Raw genomic sequence first — 20,259 nt, 5'->3', positions numbered from 1 at the left:
TTTTTTCTAATTTTGCAATTTACTGATCTCTGAAAAATGGATAAATAAGAATTAGGCAATTTGATTAACAATAATTGTTATAAACAAATTATTGTTATTATTTATAAACTTTTACAATTTTACACCAAAAGAAGTGCAGATTTTTTCTAATTTTGCAATTTACTGATCTCTGAAAAATGGATAAATAAGAATTAGGCAATTTGATTAACAATAATTGTTATAAACAAATTATTATTATTATTTATAAACTTTTACAATTTTACACCAAAAGAAGTGCAGATTTTTTCTAATTTTGCAATTTACTGATCTCTGAAAAATGGATAAATAAGAATTAGGTAATTTGTAAAACAATAATTGTTATAAACAAATTATTGTTATTATTTATAAACTTTTACAATTTTACACCAAAAGAAGTGCAGATTTTTTCTAATTTTGCAATTTACTGATCTCTGAAAAATGGATAAATAAGAATTAGGCAATTTGATTAACAATAATTGTTATAAACAAATTATTATTATTATTTATAAACTTTTACAATTTTACACCAAAAGAAGTGCAGATTTTTTCTAATTTTGCAATTTACTGATCTCTGAAAAATGGATAAATAAGAATTAGGCAATTTGATTAACAATAATTGTTATAAACAAATTATTGTTATTATTTATAAACTTTTACAATTTTACACCAAAAGAAGTGCAGATTTTTTCTAATTTTGCAATTTACTGATCTCTGAAAAATGGATAAATAAGAATTAGGCAATTTGATTAACAATAATTGTTATAAACAAATTATTGTTATTATTTATAAACTTTTACAATTTTACACCAAAAGAAGTGCAGATTTTTTCTAATTTTGCAATTTACTGATCTCTGAAAAATGGATAAATAAGAATTAGGCAATTTGATTAACAATAATTGTTATAAACAAATTATTATTATTATTTATAAACTTTTACAATTTTACACCAAAAGAAGTGCAGATTTTTTCTAATTTTGCAATTTACTGATCTCTGAAAAATGGATAAATAAGAATTAGGTAATTTGTAAAACAATAATTGTTATAAACAAATTATTTTTGTTATTTACATACTTTTACTAAAGTGCACCTAGAAAGGTGCAATTTTTTTTACAATTTTTCAATGTACTCATATCTTTAAATAAAGTGTATTGAAATTGGATAATTTGTGATTCCGTGAAGAAGGCGACTCGTCGACCCGCAGCCATTAAAAGAGTCCGTAGGCATCGAAGCACAAAAAAAGTGTAGTATGTCTAGTCGACATCAGAACAACGTAGACACGTATTTATTCTATAAATAGTTCTTACTAAAAAATGTTACCATTTTCGATTAAATTAAATTATTATTTAATTATATATCATAAAATTTACATTAATTGTTACTCTCAGTGTTAGAATTTGTTTAAACTGATAATTTCAGAAATCCACGCCTTCTATACTGTCAGGTGGGGCTGTTAGGTATTAAAAATTATCGAAAAAGTCAGATATATATATTTTTAACTCAGCAAAAACCTAGCAACGAATACTGACTTTAAAATAATATTTCCATTAACAAATGTTAATTTTTAGGTGTAGCATATTTTTTCACTGTAATAATAATAAACGTTACTAGATTTTTATAAAATTTGCATTAAAAATTACTTTTTATAAAAGGAAATTCAGGGAATTTTTTTCGAGGAAAACCGTAGCTTATTGAAAAGAGTAAATGTTAAAAATGCAATAACGGCACAAAAAAACATAAAATTTCAAGTAAGTGAACGACAACAGTAATTATAAAAGAACACTTTTATTAATAATATCTAAAAAAAGGAAAAGAAATATTATATATATATAATGAGTTATTGTTTATAATTATTATTATAATATAGTGATTATTTTTGAAAGATGATCAGATGGTAATAATCGGCAATAAGTTGAATAAAAAAGTAACATGATGATTTGTAGTTTGGCTAGGACGAGTGATATTCTCAAATCAGCGGCAATTCCGGCACTTACAGCGATTAGTGCAATGTTTATGATTGTAGTCTGTGTGTCTATCTCCAGACCAATTTTTATTATAATTATTATTATTTTGTGGCCGTTTAAAATCCTTATTATATTTTTGACCTCGAGCAGGAATCTGAAAAAAATAATTATTAGTTTTAGAAGGAACAATAAACTCAACATACGGAATGTGATCAAATTTATGCTAAACAATGAATTTGTATTTATTTTCGTTGTTATTTAAATTTTAAGTACTAAGCATATGCTAAATTTTCAATTACGGCGTGATTCGAGTCAAAATACCTTTGAAATAGAAAATTCGACATTTCTATTATATAAAATCAATTGAAGACTTATTAAATCAAAAGTTTATGTTATTTGGATATTGAAAATAATTTTAACTTTATAAAAATCGATTATTTAAACAAATATGAGAAATTGAAACTAATACCGCAATTTTTTATTATGGCGCGTTTGTATTAGTTTTGGTGAAAAAATTCAGGTGAACAATATTGCGTGTATTTTTTAAGATACTTTGCTCGCCCTAATGAAGCCAATAAAAGTCTTAAAAATGTTTCAATTACGGCGAAGGAAAAAATTTGATCTCAAATAATTAAATTAATAATTATTTAAATGTACATCTTTATAAGTAATTGTATCAAAAAAAGATAAAAATAATTTTTTAAAATAATTTTGCAACATTTATGTTAAATATAATAGTAATAATAGTCATTTTTTATGAACGCGCCGTAATTGGTACAGTTACCCTATGTTATTACTTCATACGGGTAAAAAAAAATTTTATACTTACATTAATGTTTCCGCATTTCGCACATTTCGAAGAACTCTGAAAAAATATTACAAGGTTTAGCACGTACGGTTAAATCGTCATATGCATTGCACTTGAATTAAATCTATATAATGAATTTGATATCATTTTCATTGTAATTCAACTTTAAGTTCAAGGCATATGTTGTCATTATTCTATGGAAGTATAAAAAGTGTTACACTTACATTTATATTGCCACATTTTAGACATTTTAAAGCATATTTTGCTTGAGGATGATGTCTTGAAGGATTTAATCCTGAAGCAACGAGAGAGTTCTTAACCGTAGAAGAAGAACCTTGGTTTGAAGGAGGAAGTGAAATTGGCGATGGCGGAGAAGGACGAATGGCTGGACTAGGAGAAACAGCTTTTTCACTTGCTAACAACTGTTGCTCCTTTTGCAACAACTCTTGCTCCTTTAGCAAAAATTCTTGCTCCATTTGCAACAGTTGCTGATTCTTTTGAAGCAGCTGTTGCTCCTTTTGGAATAAGTGCTGCTCTATTTGTGTCAGCTGCTGACTTTTATTATTTATTTCTACTTGTTTCTTCAGCAAAGCTTTCTCCAACTCTTCCACTGAAGAACTCAATTGCTGAAGAATCAAGCTTTTTTGTGTAGAATTCTCTAAAGATGGCTGTCCGGCAAATGGTCCCATCAGCAACAAATGATTTTGTTGTTCAGTTGCACGCATTTGCATCAGATTATTGGTAAATGTTTGCATCATTTGCTGTTGTAACAACATCTGTTGTTCGGCAGCCGCTTGTTGTTGCAACCATTTACCGTACTCTGCAAATTGTACATTCTCTTGCTGCTGATTATTTGTCGGACAAAAGAATTGTTTCTGTGTCAGCAGCTGACATTGTGTGTTTTGTTGTGTGACTTGTTGTGTGTTTTGATGTGTGTTTTGTTGTGTGACTTGTTGTGTGACTTGTTGTGTGTTTTGATGTGTGTTTTGATGTGTGATTTGATGTGTGCTTTGCTCAGTGGTTTGCTGTGTGCCTTGCTGTGTGTTTTGGAGGTTTGAAGATTGTGAAAGAGGTGGGGATAATGTTGGAGAAACCAAGTCAAGTTGCACCAGCATTTTTTCACTTTGCTTTTTCGCCACCGCCAGTTGTGTTTCAACTAAATTCAATTGATAATTGTGATTCAGCAGGTTCCGCTTTTTTCGATTTTTTGCTTCTTCTTTTTTATTTTTCTCGTCCTGCTTTTTTTGTGATCCACTTGGTCTCCCACGTTTTTTTTGTGTATTTGTAATAGCTGGCGAACTTTTTGAGATTGATGGTGGCGGTGGCGACGATGTTGATAGCGGTGCCAACGATGTTGATGGCGGTGCCAACGATGTTGATGGCAGTGCCAACGATGTTGATGGCGGTGGCAATGTTGAAATGTTAAACCCCTAAAAAAATTGAAAAATAGTATAATCGAATATTAATTTAAAAAAAAGTTTTATTCCTACTTACAAAAAATACTTACGTTAAAATCTCCTTCAGACATTATGAAAGATTGGCCTAAAACAAAATAGAAAGAAAACAAGGATAAAATTTGGTAAATAAGTAATTTGAAATTTTATAGAACAAGAAATTGAATAAAATATAGACACGATCTATTTTAGGAATTCCAAAACAGAAAAGCCTTTCAAGATGGAAAGAATTAGACTGAAAAATAACTGAAAATTTTAAATGATTTTTAAAAAACGGAAAATTCGACAAAACAAAAAAAATAAAATTTGAGGAAAATTTTGAAAGAAAAACTCGAAATTTTTTAAAATTATTAAAATAAAATTACCATTTTCACGAAAAATTGATAAATAACAAAGTAAATGATTTATGACATTCTAAAAGAATAAGAATAATAAACAAGAATAATAATAATAAGATCAATAACAAGAAAAATATCGATAAAGAAAAAAACAAAGAATTTTTCTTATAATTGAAAGGTATAAAATAATTTTCCAGCGTCCCAAAACATTTTATATTTTATTGTTATTTTCATGCATAAGCAAAAGAAACCGACAACCGGGATGTTATTTGTTATGTGATAGACCCAGTCGACGGTATTTTTGTTTTTAAAAAAGTGATATAAAACTTTCTATGCATACGCACACGAGATTTTTCGAGGTTATTTATTCGCGTATAGACGGATATTTAGTTACTTTTTTTAGAAGCTTTTATAATGCTTTAAGAACTATATACAATTTTAAGGAGAAAGAAGTTTTAAACAAGAAAGTTTTGTAAAAAATTATACATACTTGTCTTTGTGATTACGTTACCACTCGGCCACACTTTTGCGCAAACATTGAATACTTTGCTTAACTTAACCGAAGGTTCAATGCGATGCAAAACAATCTGTTATACATGAGTAGTGGGGGTGACTCTTTTTTTGATACACATTAATGTGATGGCGTTGCGGTCGGAAATACGTAAGGGCTCGAGGTCCCAGTTTTGGGGTTTCAAGGTTTTACGCATTTACGATTGGAACACCATGACACTTTTATTTCAAAGCACGAATAACTAATTATGTAGTTAAACGTCTGCTGGTACTGTACTTCAATATTTTTGTGCCTGCTTTGGACCTCCTGGCGTCCTTTACGAATTAACTTATTGTTATATTCTTAGCATTTCCTCAAAGAATGAAATCTTTAAAGTCAAAATTATAGATCTGATTTTCATCATGTTTTATCGTAAATTTTTAATATTTTACATTAACGTAATTAATATTAATAACATAGTTAATAAGTATTTTTACTTGCAATAAATCAAATAATTTTTTAGTAACATTAATGACAAGTCGTTTATTGTAAAAAATATAAATTTAATTTTACATTTTTAAAAAAACATTCTTAGATAAATTATATATTTTTATTACAAAATTATTTAAAAATATAAAACATAGGATTATAATAAAAAGTCAAATATGTTCATTATTATACTTATTGATATACTTAGATCTTGCTTTAACATTATTTACTTTTTGAATTTATAGATATTATAGTTTTATAGCAACAAATATGTAACTTGAGATCACTTTCTTTTCGTTTATTGAAAGATGTTCCGATTTTGTAAATCGGATAGAAAAAAATCCAGTGGGGCAAACCATACAGATACTGAAAGTGTAAAGTTGGTAACCATACATATATTAAAACTATATCTGTTTATATATATATATTTATATATATATTTGCAAATGGCCGTTTAGAGAACGCTGTTTTTTGTTGATGGAAATTCATGATTTTCAATAGTGGTATTTGCAAAAGTTTAGACTACTCCTTTGAAAAATGGGAAAAATATCTAAAAAAACTTATAAAAATCTTTCAACAAATCAAAGGCGGAAATCTCAGAAGTTTTCTGCATGTGTGTTGTAAGTAAAATGATCTCAAGAGCTTTTTCAACTGGATAAAAAAATGTATTTAAAAACGTATTTAAATAATCTAATTCAAATTTCTTATAATTTCATAAATGATTTTAATTCTATAATTTTTTTATTCTATGTGGGCCACCGCTTGAAAAGTGACAGCTTTGACGGTTTTAATTCATGAAATAATAACAAATTTCCAAATTCAAAAGCATAATGTCGATTTATGTATTGATTAAAAATATTTTTTAATAATTTGACACAGAGAATTAAATACGCAGTTTTCATATGTTTATTGTTACTATAATTATTTACTTTCATTGTTTATTAAAAAACAAAAAGAAATCACCATGTCGGTTTGTTAGAAAATTAGTGAATTTCTGTTGTTTCGGCAGTTTATTGTAATAAATAGAACACTTTTGTAATCAAATGCAGCATAGCTCTTATAAAAGTAGTGAATTTAACGAAAAAAAATAGTTTTTAGTCGTTAGATATAAAAAATGGGAATTAAAATAAGCGGTATATTATTAGCATTCAGCCATAACTTTCGTAAAGAACATATTAAAAAATCGCATTTTTGAGAAAAAGGGACACTTTGTCGACATTTTTTATTATTCCTGATTGGGAAATCAATTAAATATATTACATATTAATTTGTAATCACAAAAGTGTTTTCGACATAAAATAATCATATAATCTGTATAACTTTATAGGAAATACAACGATATTCTCATTTTAATCTTTGTTTTCGTTTTTCTCAATATGAGGTCTTCGGTAATATGTAAAAATATTAAAAATCAGCAACTTTGCGATTTTCTAAATTTAAATGTTTCTAAAACCTCTAAAAAATTTCCAAATTTATCTAAGAAATCGACTATATATATATAATATTGCCGAAGTAAGCCCCTTTCATGCGAACGCCTACGATGTTGATGGCAGTGCCGACGATGTTGATAACTTTTTTGATCGTAAGCACCCTTTTTTCAGACGCGGTCACATATGTAAAACGCTAGTTTTATCAACGTGCAAATTCTGTTAGAACTTTTGTTAAAATCTTTGACCAAAAATAAGCAAAAAGTTCCTACGCACTTTTTGAAAATGTGCAACTTGAATTCCACGTATAAGGTTCCTCTACCACCTGCTCTAACAATGCTTATATTGTTTTAATAGTTTAATAAATAAAGCATTTTTGCACATTTTTTAAAAGTGCAAAGGAACTTTTTGCTTATTTTTGGTCAAAGATTTCAACCATAAAAAATATGTTCGCGCTCGCCTGGGACACCCAGTATATATACACATTTATATAGCTAGTGGTGCGTGCCACTAATCTGTACAGTTAATCTCCAAAATTTTTACCCAACAAATATATATCTTTAAATGACGTACAATAGGGCATATTAGCAAATATTACTGTTTCAGAATTACGATTCAAAATTGTAGCATCATAATGCTGCATTTACTTAGGATAGTATAAGATATATCAATTTTTTATTAAAATAATTCTTTAAAAATTTTTGCTTGTACTATACATTACATTCTATACACTGAGTACCCCCTAAGTCGCCTTATTTTTGCCTAAATCTTGAAAGTTTAAATTACCAAAAGATCAAATTCCATAAAGTCGAATAACCATTTTATTGAATTATTAAAAGTTCTAATAAATATTTGATTGAATTTTTAAAAGTTAGAATTACTAAAAGAAAAAATTTATAAAAAATTGAATTATTAAAAAGATAGAATTTCTAAAACTTTGAATTAATAAAAGATTCAATTATATTGACAAGCCATCTCATATATTTGTAAATATTGTAAAATTTATGCTGATTAATAATTGTGAAGTTAAAGTAAAAAACAAATTAAATTTAATGTTAATTCAGTCTAAATATTTTTTTATCTGTCTTGATAAAATAATATATTACAGCATTAAATGATACATTATTATCATATCAAATAAATGAGTTCACTTGAATTAATAAAATACATTTATTGTATTAAATAATTCTTATTTAAAACATATATACATTTAATTATTCATAATGTTTTCGTCTTCTGACCGGACACTTTCAAAATAATGAAATGTTTTTTTTCGAGTCCGGACACGACACTTTTGAAATAATTAAATGTTTTCATGATCAGGCACGATACTTTAAAAATGATTTAATGGTTTCGTGTTTTTTTTAAATCTGACAAAAATCAGTGCCCTCAAGAATCTTAGAATACTCTCTGATACTCAACTCTTTTTCAGCTAATCCGAAACATTTTACTGTAGTATCTAAAAAGTTTATGTTATCATTATTATTTTACTTATTTAAAAATTAGTTATATGAAGCACCACACTGAAAAAAATTTATTTCATTCAAGTAAACGGTTACTTGATTATTATCAATTAAATATTTACTTGGACCAAATAATTTGTGTTTGAATAAAATAAATTGTATTTGAAATAAATGAAATTTAATTGATTCAAATTGCAATTATTTAATACAAATAAATATTTAATTGATAATATTCAAGTAATTGATTACTTGAATCAAATACTTTTTTTTCATTGTTTTGTCGGTCCACTTTCAACTTTCTTTTTTCATTTATTTTTCAGCTTAAAACTTTTCACATGTATGATATTATAATTGCTACTTACGGAATTTGCGGATATAATACTAAAATATTTTACTTTTTACTTATTAAATTTTGAAGATTTTTGAGTCCGCTATATTAAGTAGAATATTTGAAAAAACGAATAACATCAAGTTGGTAAATAACGAGCCAGAAAATACCCTGTAACGGTGATCCAGGGCGTTTATTTAAAAAATGTGTAAAGCCAACATTTTTCTTCCGTCACATTGAATCCAGAGTTTTGAAAAAATGATTTTTTTTATATCCGATTCTTGAATAGAGAATGAAAAACCTCCGAGTAAGAAAATTTCTTTAATTAATTTGAATATTTAATATAGCAGTTTCAAGTGTGGCTAAAAATGAAAGAATTTGTGACCTGAAAAATTTGTTGCTTAATAGTTAAAATAGTTATGAATTTCTTTTAAATGTTCATTTTTCGCATGTATTTTTAATGTGAAATTTTGATCGATTACTGTCACGGGTTAATATTAATTAATCGGTCTGGGATTTTACAGAATTTTTTATATTTTTTATATTAGATTTGAAAATTAAAATTTTTTTTAGACATTTAAAAAATTTGCTGTGCAGTTTAAAAAAACCATAAAAAAATGATAAAAATTTAAAAATAACTCAAAGAGTTTTGACTATGTAGTCGCATGGTCGACAACACCTCCTCCCCCAACCCCCTAAACAGACTACGTAGTTTATGATCGCTTCCTTACATTTGAATATTGGACAACTTTTTATACAAAATCATGTACAGGAACCCGTAAAGAATATTGCACTTGTACATTATCCGTTACTAATTATTTACATGTAAAAGATTTTGTACGTGATCTTGTACACGAAAAGGTACAAGTTCATGTACAAAATCCTATACACTAAAATTTCTAAAACTTCAAACACTGCGCAGTAGTTTTCTATGGCAGCTACGAATGTTTAAGGATTGTTAAGTCACTTTCAGAAGAGAGAATAGAACTTAAAAAGCCAGATAGAGACGTGATAAAAATCTGATAAAATCCATATGTGTCGATTTGCTGCAAATTGGTTTTTAAATGGTAACTACGAAATGAACATGATTTAACAGCATGTGACTGTTAGAGTTCCAATTTTAATTTTGTCGGCAATTATTCTCGTAAAATATTAAATGTATTGAGGTAATTTTTTGTGTGAAGGTTTAAAATATTATAAGGAAGGGCAATCGAGTGCTAAAGTTTTGATATTATTTAAATTAACCATTATAAAACACTTTAAATATGGGAAGAAAAAAGTGAGGTTAGGAATGACGAAAAAAATAAACAATTCCAAAGCGTAGTATAATGATTAATTTAAAAAATAAAAAAACTTTTGCACTCGATTGCCCTTCCTTATAATATTTTAAACCTTTTCACAAAAAATCACCTCAATACATTTAATATTACTTTATAAAGAAATTTTCAACTAGAAGTTATATTCTCTTCAACCACTTATTTATCAATCTCTTCAATTTGTACAGTAATCAAAATTCAACCAAGTCATAAATGTGGCTTGTCAAACTTTCGTTTTATAATAAATATGTTTCTGTTGGAATATATAATATTTCTATTTCAAATCTTTTTACTTGTACTAGCATTATTTTGTACTAAAAGTTCATAAAAATGATTATAAGAAATTTGAACGTCAAACTTAATGAGGATTATGTTAAATTTACCAATATAATATGTGTTTCCATTTTCTTGTTTTTCATTTTTAAAATGCTTCATCTACTTAGCAAATATTTTTTTAAATTGGACTTTTAAATTCTCGACTTGCGTTACGTAGTCTGAGGGTTCGAGCCCCATCAGTGTTAGGTTTTTTCCGAGATAGAAATTAATTTAAGTAGGCATAGGTAGATTATATAAAATAAAAATGGTGTACAAAAAAATAAGTTTGTTGAGAAAACAAAAAAAAATTTCATTTAACAAAATTTTTTGATTCCTAAAAAACAATAATTTAGTTGTGCGAAACAAAAAATTTGATAGATCGAAGATCGAACTAAACGATTCAACAAAAAAATTTAGTTCTGTCAACCAAACGGTCTAGTCGCATCTATATTAAATAAAAAATTAGGTAGAGAGAACCAAACTTTGGTAGATGATACTAAACATTTTTCTCAGTGTATAATTTTCTATAGAAAAAAAAATATAAATCATATTTTTAACGATATTATTAATAAAGTACGTTTTTATATGTAAAAATAGCCCATTTTTAACATGTTCCACAGATATTTTCTTTGGAAGAAAACCAATGACCTAATTTTTCCTTTAAATATACTATCTGAACATTTAAAATTACGATGGGTGCCAATCACCCAGTATGATCTCGATGAGTTGACATTATTAATGTTATTATTTATATTAATTTAAAAAAAATGAATTGGGTTCTGATAACTGGGTGCCACTTTCCGCTTCATTAATTACATTTTAACATAATACTTAAGAAATATTGTGTCCTTCTTGGGTACGTATTATACAACATATAAGTAAAAACACGAATTAGATTAATAATAACATTTTTGTTATTTTTGCAGGAGAAGGGCCAAAAAAAAAGAAGAAGTTGTCTCTAATGAAAAGAAAATTCTTCTAGAAAAAAAGAATACATCTGTGGATGATGTTCTGAAAAATACTGAAGATATGGTTGAAGTAGATCTTATTAATGAAGGAGAAGAGAAGAGAGAAGAAAATTTACTCATGCATGATGTTAAAAAAACAATAAATGAGGAAGAGATACGTAAAAGAGATGATTCTGTTTTAGAAGAATCAATTGGAAATACGTGCGAAGAAAGGTATGCTTCTATAGGAGTACGAACTGTAGATGTAGGATATATAGTATGGCAAACAATAAAATTATTAACACAAAGAGCCAAGCATCATAAGAATAACTGTAGAAATGAAGATTGGTGTGTAAGAAATATTGTTCAAAGAGCTGTGAGAACCATTATATACTTTGAATGTAAGGAATGTCATGCTGTAACTAGTGTTGTATCACATCCAGAAGGTTCTAAGCCAAATTACCAATTTGTAGCTGGATGTATTTCTGCAGGGGTTCCATATGCCAATATTGAAGAAGTTTATGCTGCACAAGGTATGCCGTGTATGGATAGTAAAACCTTTCGTGTATATCAAGAAGAAGTCGCCTTGGACTCATTAGAAATTGCAAGAAAATGTATGAAAGAGACAGCCAAAAAAGAAGCAGACATAGCAAGAGAGAAAGGTCATGTTATAAATGATGTACCTTACATTACTGTTGTCACTGATGCTTCCTGGGCTAAACGTTCCATGGGTGGGCATTACAGCTCATTGAGTAATTGCAGTGTTGTAATTGGTTATGCAACAGGCGAAATATTAGACATTGTAGTGAAAAATAAGGCATGTGCTCGTTGTGATAAAGCAAAAAGAGAATGCAGGTTACCTACAAAACACAATTGCTTCAAAAATTATGGTCGGAAAAAAAGTTCTGGTGGTATGGAGCCTGAAGGAATTGCTGAAGCTTTTGGTGCAAGTATCGAAAAGAATGGTTTAATTTATAAATATTTAATAGGTGATGGAGACAGTAAAGTGATGCGTAAAATTCATGAAACAGATCCGTATAAGGAATATAATGTCAAAGTTAAAAAAATTGAATGTACTAATCATTTGTTGAAAAATTTATCAAAAAAACTTAAAATTCTATCCAAAACAGTAAATGGTCCTGAACTTCGTTACGGACCGTACGGAAAAGCACGATCAGCATTAAAGGCTCAAATATTAAATATGCGTAGGGAAATTTTACTTGCCTCAAAACGAAGAAGAGAAAATACGAATTTAACAAAAGCAGAAAAAGTAGATTTATTATTACAAGATATAATCAATGTACCGAGTCACAGTTTCGGAGATCATAAAGAATGCGCTGGATTACAGTGGCCGTGTGCTGAAAAAGAACAAAATGACAATGACAATATTGTTCAACTCTTACAAGATACGGGAATACTCGTGGAAGTCGTGAAGATTTTTCGCTCTTTAAGCATTCATGCTGAAAGTATATTGTTCAATGCAACAACTAACAAATGTGAATGGTTTAATAACCTAATTTGTAAAGCCATTGCTGGCAAAAGGCCGAACTTTGCCATGAGACATAGGTACACTGCTGCTTGTGCATTTGCAGCAATTAAAGCAATAAAGAAGAGACCATTATGCACTCTGTACAAAGAACTGAAAAAAGATTGTCCCAAAATTCTGCAGGACATGGAAAACAGAAGACAAGTACAAATTGAACGAAACAGAACATATAACTATGCACCAAGAAAAATACCGAGTCACACTGAAAAGAATGATAAAAATTATGGCAAACGCGCACAGAAAAAAGATATAAAGTCAACCGAAATGGAAAAATTGGAAATTCAGTTAAGAAAAAAACAAGAAGAATATCAAAAAAATCGATGGGATATTTTTTCAAAAACAGTCTTGCAAGCAGAATGTATATTGTGGAAATCTCTTAGGCAGGAGATGTTAACTAGTTCTAATTATGGTTTGGTTTGTAAAGCACGTAAAACTACAACGTGCGCAAATAAGGTTAGCACAATCTTGTATGGGATAAAAAGACGAGGACGAGTTGCAGCAGCATTGCAATATGGCAAAGATCATGAGAAGCTTGCCTTATATGATTTGTCAAAGTTATTGAATGTACCAATAAAGAAATGTGGTTTAATGATAGATTCAGAATTTGCTTTTCTAGGAGCATCACCTGACGGAATGATTGATGTCGGGTTGTCCACCTTGAAAATTCCTTCAGAAAAAATAATGAACTGCGGTAATTTATCTGTAATAAAACATTCAGAAGTACAAGGAATTGTGGAAGTAAAATGTCCCATAACTGCTGTAGGTGTTTCGACTGAAGAACAATTGCGAAGAGTGCCAAAAGTGAATGAAATGTTTGACAAAAATAATCCTAACGCCCTGAACAAAAATCATAATTATTACTATCAAGTTCAAGGTGCACTCCGACATATGAAAGCATGTTATAATATTTTTGTTGTCTGGGCTGAAAATGTAATGATATACGTCGTAGTTGTACGTGATGATCAATTCTGGAAAGAGAAGATGGAAGCAAAACTCATTCAATTTTATGAAAAAGCTTTACAACCAGAAATTCTTGACAGCAGAACTGAAAGACAACTACCAATTAGGGAACCAGAGTATATTTTAAATGCTCAAAAAGTAAAAGAAGGAAACATGGATTTAGATGAAAGTGACTCAAATATATCTGACAGTAATGGAGAATCGGATACAAACATGTCATTAGACACTGATGAGTTTGAAGAACTTTTCGAAAAAATGATGAAAGAAACAAATGAAAAGGAAGATTCGTTTCCTGAAATTGAGGAAAGTGATTTTGAAGAAATAGATATGGAAATTTACAAAAACGAAAGTAAAGGACAAATAAAGAAGATTAAAAACAATTATGAAATTGAAAAATTTGACGTAGAAATTATTAACAAGGACACAAATAAAGTACAAATACAGGTAATCAATGAAGACTTTTTTGACGCCTTTCCTTTAGAAGAATGTAGGGGTTTGATCCTGAGCTCACAGTGGCTAAATGAAACGTGTTTGGACAAAATGATTTGTGTGATGCGATCCCAGTCTGGGTATAAAGAAATGCTGTCAGTTCAGTACATGTTGTACCCACATCTAATACCTCCATTTGAAGGAAAATTTCATTTTCAAGATCTTCAAATTATTGGGGGTGGACAATCAGGACACTGGCGTACAATTTATTTTGATGGAAATACTTTGTTCATCATTGACAGCACTGGTAAGAAAACGTATAAGGATTTAAAACAAGATGAACAAGAGTATCTAAAACATAGATATCCAAATTATCCGCTAGAAACTGAAACAAAATCAATTAAAGTCACTCTTCAACCAGATGGTGACAGTTGCGGTGTTTATGCACCTGCAAATGCTACAGCAATAATCTTTAAAGAAGATCCGTCCAAAATTAAACACTCTTTAAATGCTATGGAAATGAGAAGGCATTACTTAAAAATACTGGAAACAAAAATATTAACAAAATTTCCGAGAATGTAAACAGTGATATATATTGGAAATCAAATTCATCATTTTACTATATCTTTTACTTACTTTGCATTGCTTACTATTTTTTCTGTGTTATGTGCTTTGATTATTTTTCGTTTTTTTACTTTGCTTTGCTTTCTAATATGCTTACTGCCCTGCTATCTATTTTGTCTATATTTTATTTAAACTTTTCTATTTCACTAGATGGAAAGAACTGGAGAAGAAATTACATGTCTAATTAAATCAAATATACACATTTTTTGTATATACTGGACAATATATTATGAATGTTGCAATTCATCTTTGAATATTTTACTTCAAAAGAACTCTATATTTACTCACAGCTATTACAGTGTATAGTTTATAAAAAAAAGAAAGCGAGAGGGTGGAAGAGGGAGGAGCTTTCTTAAAAAAGAAAATGTTTTTATTTTGAGACAATTAAAATATTTATTTATTGCTGTGTTTACTATCTTAATTACTTTTCGCTTTCTGCTTTTGTTACTTTGCTTTGCTTTCTAATATGCTTACTGTCCTGCTATCTATTTTGTCTATATTTTATTTAAACTTTTCTATTTTACTAGATGGAAAGAACTGGAGAAGAAATTACATGTCTAATTAAATCAAATATACACATTTTTTGTATATACTGGACAATATATTATGAATGTTGCAATTCATCTTTGAATATTTTACTTCAAAAGAAGTCTCTATTTACTCACAGCTATTACAGTGTATAGTTTATGAAAAAAAGAAAGCGAGAGGGTGGAAGAGGGAGGAGCTTTCTTAAAAAAGAAAATGTTTTTATTTTGAGACAATTAAAATATTTATTTATTGCTGTGTTTACTATCTTACTTACTTTTCGCTTTCTGCTTTTGTTACTTTGCTTTGCTTTCTAATATGCTTACTGCCCTGCTATCTATTTTGTCTATATTTTATTTAAACTTTTCTATTTTACTAGATGGAAAGAACTGGAGAAAAAATTACATGTCTAATTAAATCAAATATACACATTTTTTGTATATACTGGACAATATATTATGAATGTTGCAATTCATCTTTGAATATTTTACTTCAAAAGAAGTATCTATTTACTCACAGCTATTACAGTGTATAGCTGAGGGAGGGAGGAGAGGGAGGAGCTTTCTTAAAAAAAAAGTTTTTATTTTGAGACAATTAAAATATTTATTTATTGCTGTGTTTACTATCTTAATTACTCTTCGCTTTTTGCTTTGTAATTTGCTTTGCTTTCTAATATGCTTACTTCTCTGCTATCTATTTTGTCTATATTTCATCTTCATTTTTCTATTTTACTAGATGGAAAGAACTGGAGAAGAAATTACATGTCTAATTAAATCAAACCTACACATTCTTTTTGACTTTTGTCTATACTAGACAATATATTATGAATGTTGCAATTCATCCTTGAATTTATTATTTCAATATAGGTCTCCATTGTATCACAGTTATTACGGGAGTATAGTTTCTGTAAAAGAAGAAAACAAGAGTGTTGACGTTGGAGAGGCTTTCTTACAAAAAACAATTCTGTTTTTTAGAAATAATTGTAAACCTCTGAAATATAAAATTTTGAGATAAGGCTATAGCAAAGGTGGGTACATACATTAAAAATTGACATGTACTTCATTGCCAGAAAAAAACGTAATGGCGTTTTTGTACACATAGAGAGTTCTAAATGTTTGAAAAAATTCCAAATTGTCTGTGTGAAAAGCCAATCAAAATTAGTGAAATCTCTGACAATTTCAGAGTATACTCAAAATTTGTGAGGTGTACAAGGGCTTTAATTATTCCGCAACGGCTTTATACAGAAAATCAAAGAGGTGGATCCCAGGAATCCTTATTGCGACACTCAGAATAAATCGTTATGCCGCGGTTACATACATGCGTTCGAACACTGCTTTTTGCGTTTAATCCTTACAGTAGCGTATGTATAGAGTTCGCTTCCTATGTAAGATCGAAATCATTTCAATGTCCGCTTTAGGACATGATTATTCTCCATATTAATTTACTGCCGTGCGCAGTAGTTTTCCTTAATATTTAGGGCTGCGCAGTGAATTTTACTGTACTGTCCCGTAAGATTTAATGTTATTGTAATATTACAATATGATTATTATTTTTTAATAACAAATCGTACTGTATCAACGAAGCAATACTACTAAATCTTACGGGTCAGTGCAGTAAAATTCACTGCGCAGCCCTAAATATTAAGGAAAACTAGTGCGCATGGTAGTAAATTTACGTGGAGAAAAATCATTTCCTAAAGCGGACATTGAAATGATTTCGCGTCTACATAGGAAGCGAACTAGAAATCGTTTCACGCCACCCGATTTGATTTAAGGAAATGAAAATGCAACGTTCAGGAAATGATAGATGCTATTGGGAACCGCAGAGCTGCGATACGCCTTCTGGTGTCGACCCACTTGCGGTAGCCATTTTTTATTTTGTCTCTGTCTAACATATGTATAAAGAAAGAGACAAAACAGCAAGATGGTTGCCGCAAGTGGGTTCAGGGTTGAGTAGTTACACAAGATTTCGGATCCCAATTAGGGTACGTGTGTTTTGTTTGGTATTACTTGTAAAGCATTATAAACTTTTTGAAAAATTTATTCTGAAAATTAAACTTTATATAAGTTTAAAAATTACTGGCGCATAATATAGAATATCATCATAATATGGAACAATTTAATATATTTACTATAAACTAAAATAGCTTTAAATAAAAAATTCCAATAGTATTCTAAAATAATAAATCGGTTATGTGACTTGCTGTGGTAGACAATTAGGCTGTGTCAGTTCATCGAGATATTTCGAGTTCAAGATATGACGTCAGAGGCCTGGAGGAACAACAAACAGACGACACAATGTTATTCTCATGGGGAAGAAAATTTGTTTCCACTTTCATCAATTTTACTCATATTTTAAACATGGAAAACGCTTGTTGACATATAATAAAATTAAAATGTGTGTTGATAATTAATTTTGTTATATATTTGATTCAATTGCATTGATAGATTCTCTTAATTCTTGATAAAATATAAATTTTGAGGTTAGGGGTGTTCGTTTACTAAACACATTTTACATTTTAACAACATTATTAAACAATATCCAGTATGCATGTTATTAAAAAGATATAAAATATATATTTGTGGGAATTACCGCAGGAGTAAAAGATTTCAAGTTAGTAAACAAAATTTTCTATCCTGAAAATTTATATTTTATCACGAATTAAGAGAATCTATCAATGCAATTGATCAAATATATAACAAAATTAATTATCAACACACATTTTAATTTTATTATATGTCAACAAGCGTTTTCTATGTTTAAAATATGAGAAAAATTGATTAAAGTGGAAACAAATTTTCTTCCCTAATAGAGAATAACGGGTTGCCATCATTTTCTCCAAAACCCAATTGACAGAATATAAAACTGTCAAAAACTTATTTCTGCGTATACTTATGTAACCGAAAATCCACTGATCAGAATACTTAGTTCACAAAAACTCCACTACACTGCAAAAAGAAGTATCTTATTTTAAGATGTTTTGGTAGCGTTTTTAAGACATTAAGACATCTTAAACATCTAAATGCTACCAAAACATCTTAAAATAAGATACTTCTTTTTGCAGTGTAGTCAGAATGTTTAAATTTCCGAATTTCTATTTGCTACAATATTTAACTTTCAAATACTCCATTTTTCAGAATATGTAATTTTACGAATCTTTATGTGTCATAATAATTAAATTCCCAAATTTTCATTTGCCATAATATCCAACTTTCCGAATTTACATTTGTCAGAATATTGAAATTAACAAATTTCTATCTGTCCGAATATTTAACTTCCCGACTCCCAATTTGTCAAAATATTTAACATTCCGGATTTTCACTTTACATAATTTATAACTTTCCGAATTTCCATTCCATTTGAATATTTCCAATATTCTATAAATAGAGATTCGGAAATTTAAACTTTCTGACTAGTGGAGTTTTTGTGAACTAAGTATTCTGATCAGTGGATTTTCGGTTACATAAGTATTCGGAGAAATAAGTTTTTGACAGTTTTATATTCTGTCAATTGGGTTTTGGAGAAAATGATGGCGACCCAGAATAACATTGTGTCGTCTGTTTGTTGTCCCTCCAGCCATCTGACGTCACACCTTGAATCGACTCTGACGTCACAAGTGACAGAGCCTAAGGCTGCAGTCCCATGGCAGCGTTTTGCGTTGCGTTTTGTCACTAGACCGTGAGTGTAAACATAGCAAACATATATCTGCATCTCCTTTACACTCAGGGTCTAGTGACAAAACGCAACGCAAAACGCTGCCATGGGACTACAGCCTAATATGTTAGTTGAATTTCCTCTCGCGGCAGTTGGCAACACTGTCTACACTCCACTCTAGTTTTCTACGGCCGTTTCCGAATTGGGATTTTTGTCACACTTTTGATAAAATGTACACTGGGGAAGTATGCAGAGTCCTTGTTTTTCCGTACGAAAAAAAGACACTGCATACTTCCCAAATATACACTTTATCAAAAGTACGACAAAAATCCCAATTCGGAAACGGCCTACGCAATCTCCACTAAATTGTATACTGTAGACGCAGCCTAAAGAATTCAATGTACGTGCACTACCATGCTCTGACCGGCGACCGGCGTCCGCTAGATAATTAGTGTCGTCTGCTTAGTGTAAAAATATTTTGTTAAGTTATAAGATATTTTACATTGATTTTTCAAAAATTGATGTTTAAATCTAAAAGTGATAAGTAAATTAATTTTGGAATGGATAAAGGTAAAAACGTGTGCAACTCATCACCAGTGAAATGAAATAATACTTGGCAGTATATATTGTGCATCACACGTTAACTTGACATGTGTTCAAAGGAATTTAATGAATCTAAAAGAGAAATCCTGTTTGGACCTTATTTTGAAAGATAGTGGCAGTATTATTAAGGTAAGAAACTTTTAAACATTAAAAATTTGCAATAGATAATAATTTTACCTTATGTTTTTAAATTTTGTACAGACAGATAAATTGCAATTTTCCAAAAAATTGCTACTGTTTAGGTGGTCTGTACAAGAAGTTGAAAAATATCAAAAAAAAGTTTGTTTGTAAAAATTATTGTCAAGGCTGTGCTTTCTATTGCTTTGTTTTTAATTTTTCTATAGCTTGCTTCTTTGCTTTCTTTTGCTTACTGCTATGCTTCTTACTGCATTTTGCTTTCTATTGCTTTTTTGCTAACAGCTATTGATAATTGACACATATACAATGATTTAATAATAATTGTAAAAAACAAGAAAAGATTGTTTGTAACAATTACTGTTGTGTAAATTGCAATAAAATTATTTATCCATTTTGTACAGACAGATAAATTGCAATTTTCCAAAA

At 29.1% G+C, this 20,259-nt stretch overlaps 3 protein-coding genes across 4 annotated transcripts in view; 1 reads left to right on the top strand and 2 right to left on the bottom strand.

Annotated features, from left to right (window-relative positions):
• The window catches only part of LOC127284262 (neuropeptide CCHamide-1 receptor-like), a 66,893-nt gene that overhangs the window by 31,278 nt on the left and 15,356 nt on the right, over positions 1 to 20,259 (bottom strand). The gene's annotated exons all lie outside the window — the stretch shown is intronic.
• LOC127284208 (zinc finger protein 853-like) lies at positions 2,982 to 4,315 on the bottom strand. The gene is made up of 2 exons (XM_051309533.1): positions 4,295 to 4,315; positions 2,982 to 4,217 (listed from the first exon to the last, which is right to left on the bottom strand). The coding sequence occupies exons 1-2, from the start codon at positions 4,313 to 4,315 to the stop codon at positions 2,982 to 2,984; spliced, it is 1,257 nt and encodes a 418-aa protein (XP_051165490.1).
• Positions 19,579 to 20,259, top strand: part of LOC127284263 (neuropeptide CCHamide-1 receptor-like) — a 42,782-nt gene continuing 42,101 nt past the window's right edge. The window contains exon 1 of the mRNA XM_051309630.1: positions 19,579 to 19,824. Within this exon, the coding sequence (XP_051165587.1) occupies positions 19,762 to 19,824 (63 nt within the window). The 5' untranslated portion in view covers positions 19,579 to 19,761. The remainder of the gene's footprint in view (positions 19,825 to 20,259) is intronic.

Source organism: Leptopilina boulardi, unplaced genomic scaffold (assembly GCF_019393585.1).
Source record: "Leptopilina boulardi isolate dan_hultmark-lab unplaced genomic scaffold, ZJU_Lbou_2.1 LbouV2_32, whole genome shotgun sequence".
In the NCBI taxonomy this organism is placed as follows: Eukaryota; Metazoa; Arthropoda; class Insecta; order Hymenoptera; family Figitidae; genus Leptopilina; species Leptopilina boulardi.
Note: the sequence above shows the minus strand (reverse complement) of the source record. Positions and strands in the feature narration are given on the sequence as shown.

What these genes read in the sequence shown, in the direction of transcription:
- LOC127284208 (XM_051309533.1), bottom strand. Translation starts at nt 4,315, where the DNA reads ATGTCTGAAGGAGATTTTAAC. An exon ending in TGTCTGAAGGAGATTTTAAC is followed by an intron (nt 4,218 to 4,294) that starts GTAAGTATTTTT and finishes CAATTTTTTTAG; the next exon opens with GGGTTTAACATTTCAACATT.